Source organism: Melanerpes formicivorus, unplaced genomic scaffold (genome assembly GCF_026170545.1).
Source record: "Melanerpes formicivorus ecotype bairdi unplaced genomic scaffold, bMelFor1.0.p_v2 SCAF_21, whole genome shotgun sequence".
Lineage (NCBI taxonomy): Eukaryota > Metazoa > Chordata > Aves > Piciformes > Picidae > Melanerpes > Melanerpes formicivorus.
The window spans coordinates 11,173,192-11,183,759 of record NW_027142373.1 but is presented as its reverse complement, the minus strand read 5'-3'; the positions used below and the strand labels follow the sequence as shown (position 1 = coordinate 11,183,759).

Below are 10,568 nucleotides of genomic sequence, written 5' to 3'. Positions count from 1 at the left end.
ACACAGAAAGCAGAGCTCCTTCCCCAGCAGCTGCCTTGCTGCCCCTTGGGAAGAACAGAAAGCACACCCCCCAGCCCTGCTGGAGGCTGAGGCTGCTCCTTCCTGCCCCCATCCCACACTCTCTCCATCCCCCACCATAGCAAGAGGAACCTCTGGCTTTTCCCTCTGACCAGTGAACCCAGTGACTTGCTGTGAGCTGAGGCACTGCAGACAGGACCAAGATCTCCACTCCAGCAGCAGCTGGAGGTTGCAGTCCTGCTTTGTGCTGCAGCAGCTTCCCCAGCCACTCTTGTGCTCTTGCTTTGCATGCTGCTCCCTTTGACCCCTGCTAACGCAGCCCCAGCAGTACTGGAGTGCCCCAGAGACCCCCAGAGGGTTGGCAGCAGCAGGGTGCCTCTGTGGGCACACCACATTGTTCTCTTCCCACTCCAGACCAAGCCCCTGCAGGTGTCAGCTCAGCCCTTGGGCTGTGTTTCAGCTAAGAGGGAGGTGCCAGGCCCTGCCAGCTCGCTGGGATGTGGGTGCCTGGCCCCAGGCTGTGCTGGGATCTGTGCACCAGGATGGTCTGGGGAGAAGTGGAAGCCATGAGACACATGGAAAGGGGGGAGCAGGACGTCACCCAGAGCTGCTGCAACTGCACCAAAGGCTGGGGCTGGCTAGCTGGGGGTTGACTCTGCCAGCAGTGCTCATTGGGACAGTGGTTGGGATGATGTGGGGCTCCCTCTTCCTTCTCCTCCTCCTCTTCCTCCTCCTCCTCCTCTTCCTCCTCCTCCTCCTCCTCCTCCTCCCCTGGCTCTTTTTATCCCAGGTATGATCATACTGAGGCTCAAGGGGAAGCTGGAAGCATGGCTGCATCCCTGAGCTGGTCCAGGCAGCAGCTCCCCTTCCCTGTTCAACATCAAAGCTTCTTGCAGATGATGAGGCTTGGGCTGCCCTTGGGAGCAAGTGGCTCCCAGAGGAGATCCTCTGGCCCACGGTGGAGCAGGGACAGAGCTGAGCTTCCCCCCAGCTTGAGCTGCAGCTCAGCCAACTACAGCCCAGGCTGCTGCCACAGGGCTGGCCACAGGCCCTTTGTGCAGCCTCTCCCCACTTCTCTTTCTTTCCACCCCTGTGGTTTTTGCTCCTCTCTAGAAGTGCAGCACAGGTTTCCATTTCACAGGAGGGTGATTCTCTTTGGGTAGGTGCTGAGACCCACCCCAAGCAGCTCCCCAGCCTCGGGTACACAGATGAAAACCTAATGTCTGCACAGGAGGCTGGGCTGGGGAGCACAATGAGACCCCCTGCAGCCAAGCTCCCCAGGCACCCTCCCCCCACCCCACCCTGCCCTTCAGCCCCTTCACTCTGTGCAGAGACCCAGCGAAAAGGGAGCAAGGTGCCAGGTGAAAATAGAGCAGCAGAAGTCTGAAGGCTGTGCAGGAACAGGGGTGACCAAAGAGGGGATGGAGGTCACATCTCTGCCTGGACACAGACCTCCCCTTCCTCCTGCTGTGCTGCCTACTGCTGAGCACAAGAATTGAGGAGACCCAGAGAGGGCTGCCAGGGTACATCTCCTGGCCCCTGCAGCAGAGCCTGGGGATGTTGGGCTTTTAACCCTTGACTGGGAGAGATTTTAAACACATCCCAAATCCTCTGACATCATCTCATCTCATAACCTCATGGCAGGGTGGGGACAAACAGTGCTGCTGGCCCAGTGGAGTGTGTGGCACACTGAGGGACCCCCTGGCACACTGAGGGACTCCCTGGCACACTGAGGGACTCCCTGGCACACTGAGGGGCCCCCTGGCACACTGAGGGACTCCCTGGCACACTGAGGGACTCCCTGGCACACTGAGGGATCCCCTGGAAGAACAGGGTCCCCAGTCTCATGTGGTACAAAGGAGACAGGGTTTACTTCTGCAGGATAGAGGAAATCTCCGTGGGAGAGGCAGAGGAAGCTCAGGCAGCAGTGGGGAAGCACAGCCTGGATGCTGGGAATGCTGCAGGGGGCGATGCTCTCAGCCGTGGAGCTTGCTGGCCGGGAAGCTGCTCAGCGCACGTTCATGTAGACGGCCTGCAGCTCTGCAGCTCTGCAGCCTACAACTGCTCCCTTCCCCGAGCCCTGCAGTGGGGGATAAAGGCAAACATTCAGGGCACTGTGCAGCTCCATCTGCGCTACAGCACTCAAAGCCTGTGCCTGCATCATGCCGGGAAGGGAAGGGAAGGGAAGGGAAGGGAAGGGAAGGGAAGGGAAGGGAAGGGAAGGGAAGGGAAGGGAAGGGAAGGGAAGGGAAGGGAAGGGAAGGGAAGGGAAGGGAAGGGAAGGGAAGGGAAGGGAAGGGAAGGGAAGGGTGAAGAAGGGAAAGGAAGGGAAAGGAAGGGAAGGGAAGGGAAGGGAAGGGAAGGGAAGGGAAGGGAAGGGAAGGGAAGGGAAGGGAAGGGAAGGGAAGGGAAGGGAAGGGAAGGGAAGGGAAGGGAAGGGAAGGGAAGGGAAGGGAAGGGAAGGGAAGGGAAGGGAAGGGAAGGGAAGGGAAGGGAAGGGAAGGGAAGGGAAGGGAAGGGAAGGGAGAAGAAGCTTTTCCTAATATCCAATTTAAACCACTCCTTGTGCAGCCTGAGGTCATTCCCTCTCATCCTATCACCCATTAGCAGGGAGAAGAGACTGGCCCCCTCCTCACTCCAACCTCCTGTCAGGGAGCTGTAGAGAGCAATGAAGCCTCCCCTCCTTTTTTCCAGGCTAAACCACCCGAGTTCCCTGAGCCACTCCTCGTAGGACTTGTCGTGAAGACCCCTCACCAGCCTCCTTGCCCTAAATTGTTGTCCTCCTTGCTGCAGGGCTGGGAGCAAGGGGTACCCATGGGGTGACTTGCTGTGCACCCCAGGAGCTGCCTCAGACCCTCTACCTGCCACTTGGCTGGGCTGTTCTCATAGTCATCCTCAGGTGAGCTGAGCTCCCACTGAGTGTTCATGTAGATGTTGTGGGACGTGGCTGCTCGCTCCCAGCTGGCAGTGACCTGGAGGGGATGAGGTGTGTTGAGGACAAGGGGGGCTCCAGGCAGTGGTTCCCTCATGATGGAGCCATCACAAGACCCCTATCCCACTGCCCTGCCACCCACAATACCTGGAGGTCCTTGTTCCTCTTCATCTCCACGGCCTGAGCTGCTTGGGGAAGAACAAGAGAAGCAGCTCAGACCCACACAGAGCTCTCTCTGCTGAAGGGGAGCATTCCTGGGAGTCCTGAGCCCTTCCCCACAAGTGCCCACATCAGCTCCTGTGCAATCTCAGGTCTGGTCTGACTTTACCCCTAGACCATGGAGCTCAGTGGGTTGGGGTCCTGAGGAGGACATCAACCCCTTTTGCCCCAAGCCCTTTTCAGAGCCTGGGAGGGGAGGTGGAGGTGGGGGGTGACACCCGGGTGGACAGATGCTGGGAAGCAGCATGGGGACCCCCACAGCCACCTCACAGAGGGGAGCCATGGCTTGGGCTCCCAGGTCACTTATACCTCTGCTCTTCTCCAGTGATGCTCTTCTCATCCTGCAGCAGATGATGATGCCCAAAAGCAGAGCAGCTGAGAGAGTCAGGATGAGGACAAGCCGTTTTGGGGTGCTAGGAGGAGACAAAAGGGTGTTCCTGTCCTGCTGTGCTGCCCTCTCTGCAGCCCTGTGCCCCAGGGAGGACCTTCAGGGCTGTATTTAGCACAGCACTGGGAAGGTTGGCAAGGATGTTCCAAGGATTTCTCCCAGGTTTCCTGGGCAGGGATCCATGCACATGTACAAGCTGTATCTGAGCAACCTGGCATGAATGAGTTGCACAGATGCATCCCTCACCTCCACAGACAAGTGCCCAGACACCTGCCTGGGAGGTGAGGGTGCCCTGCAGCCCTGCAGGAACTGGGAGCTCTGGAAGCCCTATCAGTGGAGCCCTGGGGCACACAGGGCCACAGCAGCCCCCCTCAGCATCACATTTTGCTTTCTCCAGAGATGCTTTGCTGGCCCCAAAGCCCTGGAGGTGGGCTGGAGCTGTTCCTGCATCCCTGGGCTGCCCAGTCCCTGGGTTGGGACGGTCTCTCTCCTTGATGGTGGCCCTGGCACTCACCCAGCCTGCTGGCTTCTGACTTTTGGCATGTCAGTGGATGTTGCCTCTTGCCTCTGTGTGGTGTGGAGGTCAGAGTGTGTGGTGGAAGGCACTGCAGGGCAAACAGATGGGACACAAATTGCCATGGTGCACGTCCCCCAGTCCTGGGCAGTGCCTCGGGTTGGGGGCTTGGGGCTTCAAGGCTCCAGGGGCTGCTGGATGGGGGGTTTGCCAAGCAGGGCCCCAGAGTGGGGTGTGCAGTGCAGGAGTGGGGGGGGGGGGGGGGGGGACGCTGCTGGATCACTGAAGCCAGTGGGAGGGGAATTGCTTCTATCCCCGGCTCTCCCCATCCTCCCTCGCACAGAAAACCCCCTCCCCTTTCCTCATGCCTTCTGCCCCTCCTGCCTGCCTCAGGGCAGAAGGGCCGTGCCACGCACTTACCCGGGAGAACAGACACCATGACAGGGCACATGGGGTCGCGCCCGTCCACCTGGATCCCACACCAGTACCAATCCTCGTCCTCCGCTCTGAGGTCCTCAATGGTCACCACAAACACACGCCGAGCGGGGTCGTCCCGCAGGGACACCCTTTCTGCCGACGCTGCAGCACCGGGGGCCGTGGTCTGAAGGAGGATGGAGCAGAAAATCCTGCTCCTGCCCCTGCACCAGTACTTGTTGGCGCCCACCAGCTCCGGCTCGTACTCGCAGGGCACCTCCACGGCGCCGCCCGGGAAGCCGCTCACCTCCGCGGGGCCCCGCAGAGCCCCGCAGCCTGCGGAGACACAGCCCATGCCACCAGCGGCGCACCACACGCGAGCCTGGCCCCCTCCCGCGGCAGCTCCTTCGGGCTGCCCTCACCCGGTACAGTTTCAGGCTGTGCCTTTGTGGCAGTTTTAAGCTGTGCCTTCGTGTCAGAGCCTGAGGAGGGAGGAAGGACACAGGGTGGGGGAACCACGCGGTCTCTCTTTGCCCCCCCCACGAAACCCCAGCGCCTGCAGCTCCCCTCCTGCTTCTGCCAGTGGGCTCTGGGGTGAAGAGTTGCCCCCTCCACCCCCCTCTCCATCCTTGGGCAGGACAGAGTCGTCCCCCCCAGGGTCTCCCAGGGTCATGTTTAAAAGAAAAGGAGAAATGCAGAATATCTGCACCCCACACACACCCTGCAGCCCCCTGGGGAGCTTCGTCTCTGCCCTTGCAGAATCACCCGGCCCAAACAGACCTTAAGGTCACTGAGTCCATCCATAACCTAACATCTCCCTGTACACAACTTGACCCTTCCTAAAGCCAGCCCCCCGGGGTGCTGCTGCTGTGCACCCCAAAGTATTTGGGTTTCTGGTTAAAACCATCTCAGCAAGCAGCACAAGGTAGCAAACTCACCCTGCCTGCCCTACCCACCATGCCCACTGCCCTCCTGGCACTGAGGGGGTCACAGGATTCACAGCCCCCCTGCCAGGGTGTTTTTAGGGAACCATCAGTAGGGAAAAGTTGCCAGCCTCTGCTTGGCATTGGGATAATCAGTTCTTAGCAGAGGGGAAAGTAGGGAAGGAAGGAAGGTACCTGCAAGGCCTTTCCAGTTCTGCTGGATGAGGATGTGGAGTTTGGAAGGTTGGCACAGCCCCAGTGAGCCTTTACCCACTCCCATCAACACAAGAAGAACCTGCTCTCACCTGGGAGGAGAATCCAGGTCCAGATCAGGAGTTTCTCCTCCATCCCACTCACTGGGCAGCTGCAGGCTCAGTCCTTGCTCCCCAGAGCTACATGTCCCCAGGAGTGGCTGTGCCACCCTCAAGGGAGCTCTTCACCTCCTTGACTTCCTGCCACTGTTTAAGAGTCTCAGGGCTGATGACAAAATAAGTTCTGCTTTTCAAAGGGGAAAACCTGATGCTGAAAGGGGAGAAACATCCTGAGGAGTGGCCAAACCAGGGCCAGTGGCCCACCCTCCGCTCACACTGGCACCCTGGGCTGATCTTGGCTGGAGGAACTGTGGTTTCCATCTGCCCTGGAGTCTGGGCTGCTCTGCTGTGGCCAAGAGTGAGGGTGCTGGGATGGAAGAGCTGCTCCCCAGCTCGCCTGGTGGTGCTGTACTGTGGGACACAACGTGCAGGGCTGTGGCAGAGGACTGAGATTTTCAAAAGGCAGGCAAGAAGATGTGAACTCCCCCTGAGAACCTGTCAGACAGGAGAGGCAGACAGCAAGCAACCCTGCAAAGGTTTCTGCATGCCCAGGGAGGTGTGGGGGATTTATGCCTGCCATAACCTGGCAAAGCACAGTGAGCCTTTCCCACCCTTCCCTTGGGGTGGGAGAAGGGTTGGGAGAAGCAGCTCAGAGGTAGATGCTCCAACTGGAATCATAGCATCATAGAATCAATAGGGTTGGAAAAGACCTCATCAAGTCCAACCTGTCACCCAACACCTCATGACTACTAAACCATGGCACCAAGTGCCACATCCAATCCCCTCCTGAACACCTCCAGGGTTGGTGGCTCCACCACCTCCCTAGGCAGCACATTCCAATGGCCAACAACTCTCTCTGGGAAGAACTTTCTCCTCACCTCCAGCCTAAACCTCCCCTGGCACAGCTTGAGACTGTGTCCTCTTGTTCTGGTGCTGGTTGCCTGGGAGAAGAGACCAACCCCCTCCTGGCTACAACCTCCCTTCAGGGAGTTGTAGAAAGCAAGAAGGTCTCCCCTGAGCCTCCTCTTCTCCAGGCTAAGCAACCCCAGCTCCCTCAGCCTCTCTTCACAGGGCTGTGCTCCAGACCCCTCCCCAGCCTTGTTGCCCTTCTCTGGACATGTTCAAGTGTTTCAATGTCCTTCTTAAACTGAGGGGCCCAGAACTGGACACAGGACTCAAGGTGTGGCCTAACCAGTGCTGAGCACAGGGCACAATGACTTCCCTGCTCCTGCTGGCCACACTGTTTCTGATGCAGGCCAGGATGCCATTGGCCATCTTGAACATGTGTGGGGTGTCTCCAAGGGCATTTGATGGCTGGGGATTTCGAGGGCAGCTCAGTTACCCCAAAAGCCAAAGAGCCACTTTGGTAGAGGCTGGGGGAATTTTCTGAGCCACATCTGTGCTATTGCCATCAGATGAGAGGCCTCATTTCCCCTTCCTTTTCTCTCTTTCAGGTTTGGTTTTTAGGCAGGGTGAGCAGCTGCCCACACAGCGGATGGGACCCCCAGCAGGGACTGGGGTCAGTGCCCTACCATCACTGCAGCTCCCAGCACTGGCTTGCCCTCCTGACCCCGTCACAGTGGCTGAAGGCAGACTCCTTCCTTCCCCCAAGGACACTGCAGGGATTTACCAATGCCCAGCACCAAACTGCAGCTCCCACATGGGGTTTTACTCCTTGGAGAAAGGGGCCCTGGCTGCAGTGGTTGGAGGGTGTAGAGGAGGGGTTTGTTCTGGCTCAGCACCTTGGCCCCAAACTGCCTCAGGAGCATGTGAACATGCTCCTGGAGGTGAAGAGCAGGATGGGAGAGGCCAGGAGCAAGGAATCTTGGAGTGCACAAGGCACAAGAAGCTCTGTCTTGAAAGAGGCTGTGGTATTTATCCCAATTAGAATGAATGTCAGGTTGAAAGTGATGAAACCAGAAACAGACAGGAGCAATTCAAAGAGAAAGCAGTGCAGCAGAGCATGTTGTGGAGCCACACTGCCTGGTGCCCTGCAGAAAAGGAGAGAGATGCACACAGAGTGCCCCCCCAGCACCCTCCAGCAAGGGCACAGGCATGGGTTCTGTGGAGCTGGGGAGCTGGGGTGCTGCAGACACCCTCAGGGAATGAGTCAATGCAGCTGCCTGTGGAGGAGGCTGCAACAAAGGGGAGGGGAAGCCATTGAGTTCTGCACCAGCATTGTGGGAGGTTCTCCTCCCCATCTACTATGCCCTACAGACCATGGATGGAGTACTGGGTCTAGTTCTGGACTATCCAGTTCAAGAGAGACAGAAAAGTACTTGGAAGAGTCCAGTGGAGACTCTGAAGGTGCTGAGGGGCCCTGAGCAGCTCTGTGAGGAGGAAAGGCTGAGAGCCCTGGGGCTGCTGAGCCTGGAGAAGAGCAGCCCCAGAGGGGATCTGAGCAATGCTCAGCAAGAGTTAAAGGGTGAGAATCTCTGTGGGGTGGCTGTGGCTGGGCAAGGGGGCCCTGATGAGGCAAGTTGGGTCTTGCCTGCCTAGAGTTGGTTCCTGCCCTGCTCTTGAGCTGAGACTTCCTCTGCTTTGGCAGAAAATGGCTCAGGAATTGCAAGGCCAGGCTGTTCTGTAAGGGAAGAGGCATTGCTGAAGCACTTCTCAGGAATCCCACTGATGCACCCTCATGGGAACAAATCAGCTCATCCTTTCCTCTCAGCCACTCAGGGCTGGAGCAGGGATTCATGTAGGGGTCAGGAGTCACCCAGCAGAGTGTCCCCAGCAGTGGCAGAGCAATGGTGGCAACAGGAACACATCAGCAGGAGATGAGCTGGCCCTGAACTCCCACAGCCCCTGCCCAGCAGTGATGGGACACAGGATGGGACACAAAGAGATACTGCCTTGGCCCTGGCTCTGGTGAGATTCTGGGTCAGGGTTTAGTCTTTGGTGGTGGCCTTCAAACAAACAAACAAACAATAAAGCAATAAAAGGCTCAAAGGCCTCCTGGAACAGGCAGTAATTTGATTAATTAGTGAGCACACAGCCCCAGCACCAGCAGAGCTTCCCACAGCTCCCATCCCACCTTACTTCCTACCCCTGCAGCTCAGCATTAGGCTTCAATGACATTTCCACCTCCTGATCCTGTCATTCAATGCAGGGCCTTTGCAAACCAATCCAGGTGTTTCAGGCTGTGCTTTCATGGGCAGACTGGACAGGTTGGGTGGAACTATCATTAGGAGAGAAGGCTGAATAGTGACTACTGTGGGCCTTTTAGTGCTGGCTGACTGAGCACCGCTGTCTCTTCCTTCCATTGCCATCACAGATAACCAGGACAAGCCCAGATCCCTCCCAGACCTCCTGACTAAAGCTAGTAAAAGAGAGAAGTCCTTGCAGACATGGTGGTGGTGGTGAGCTTACAATGGGCTGTGCCATGGGCTGGGCTCCTCACCCAAAAAGAGCCAAGACAAGAGTTAGTCAGCACGGTGGCATTCAGAAAACACAATTCAGCAGAGTCAGAGGATGGAGTTCTGACTCCTCCCTAGCTCACTTTGGTAGAGATCAGATGTCCCCAAAAGTGTTGTGCAGGCAGTTCAGGGAGATGCTAGAGTGGGTCAAGGGGGTTGGGCAGCCTGGAAGGAGCAGGAGCAAGCAGGCTACAGTAAAGCAGAAAGTCCTCAGCTGGATTGGAATCTTGCAGGCAAACAGACAAGCAATTAAGCTATCAGAGATCCAATCTACCAGCAAATGACCAGACAATGGAGCTCAGTCGAAGGTTCACTGGAAATCTCTCCTGCTGATTGCAGCTCATTTCCTCTGATTTCATGGCTCTGCACTGGTTTCAGCTGGTCAGGATTTGTCCGGGGCTGTCAGCTGCCCACTGGCTCCCAGGAACCGCTGCTGGGGGCTGTGATAGCTGCTTGGCTTTGGGGGGTGGGGGGCAGACAATCATCAGTGTGTGAGGGGAGGAGGGAGATGCAGATGCCAGGCTGCTGGGCTCCGATAAAGCTGCAGATACCACTTATCTGCATGGGTCAGGTCTCTCAGAGCCATCAGGAGGCATAAAACCCTTGGAGCAGTGCCAGGCTCTTCCACTGCTTGTCTTTGGCCAGCAGTCTGAGTTGTCTCGTTAGGCTGCCTCAGACTTGGTGGTGTCATGATTAGGAAAGCTGTCTTCTCCTGAGCACCAATAAATCCACTGTCCCTGGTGTAGGGGGCAGTGCCTGCAGGAGAAAAGGAGAACTTGGCTTTGCAAGGCTCTCCTCGCTCAGCAGCAGCTCCTCACTGCTCTCCTTTGACTCAGAAAAGGGAAACAAATGTGGCTGGAGCTGACATAGAATTATAGAACTGTTTTGGATGGAAGGATCATCAAGCCCAACCATTATCTAACTCAATCAACTCTGGTGCTAAACCTTGTACCCTGATATTGGGTCACAGGATACCCTCAGAGTACTTTATGCCACAGGAGTATGCTGGAAATCCCCTCCAGAGGTAAGCAGGGCTGGAGTCTCAGATCCAGTGATGTGTTAGGGGCTTTCTCTCCTTCAGTGGGGCTTAAGTTTGTCTCACCCTCCAGAAGCAGTCTGTCAGAGCATAAGGCAGAGCCTCTCAGTACTCATGACAGAACTGGGCCTCTGGGGTCTCTGTGACCCAGCATACAGCTTGGAGCAGGGCAGAGCTTCACTCTATGTGGATGTTGGAGCAAGAGAGGGCTGAGCACGAACTCAAGACATGTTAGGATTAGGTCTCCATCCTCATGGGGCCATTACAGCACTGGGACACCCATGGAAGGAGCTGAGCTGACCACACAAGTTCCTGGTGTATGTAAGAGGAGAGAGAATTGCCCTCGATTTGCTGAAGTCCCTCTGAGGTTTGCTGCTGTCATCTTCGTGGTCCTACC

General features: G+C 57.2%; 1 protein-coding gene across 3 annotated transcripts; it reads right to left on the bottom strand.

Moving 5' to 3' along the window:
* Positions 1-1,867: 1,867 nt before the first annotated feature.
* Positions 1,868-5,875, bottom strand: LOC137447815 (CMRF35-like molecule 5). Of its 3 annotated transcripts, XM_068151730.1 has the most exons (8): positions 5,714-5,875; positions 4,793-4,821; positions 4,492-4,672; positions 4,072-4,162; positions 3,479-3,582; positions 3,098-3,138; positions 2,880-2,990; positions 1,868-2,098 (listed from the first exon to the last, which is right to left on the bottom strand). In XM_068151730.1, the coding sequence occupies exons 1-8, from the start codon at positions 5,754-5,756 to the stop codon at positions 2,027-2,029; spliced, it is 672 nt and encodes a 223-aa protein (XP_068007831.1). In that variant the 5' UTR covers positions 5,757-5,875; the 3' UTR covers positions 1,868-2,026. The 3 variants fall into 3 exon arrangements, with proteins under 3 accessions (XP_068007831.1, XP_068007829.1, XP_068007830.1); XM_068151728.1 differs by having other exon boundaries at positions 4,492-4,821; XM_068151729.1 differs by having other exon boundaries at positions 3,098-3,135; positions 4,492-4,821.
* Positions 5,876-10,568: the final 4,693 nt, after the last annotated feature.

Coding starts and splice junctions, on each gene's coding strand:
- LOC137447815 (XM_068151728.1), bottom strand. CDS start 5,756: ATGGAGGAGAAACTCCTGATCTGGACCTGGATTCTCCTCCCAG. Junction 4,822..5,713: donor GACCTGGATTCTCCTCCCAG/GTGAGAGCAGGT, acceptor GTGTCTCCGCAG/GCTGCGGGGCTCTGCGGGGC. Junction 2,991..3,097: donor AGAGGAACAAGGACCTCCAG/GTATTGTGGGTG, acceptor CATCCCCTCCAG/GTCACTGCCAGCTGGGAGCG.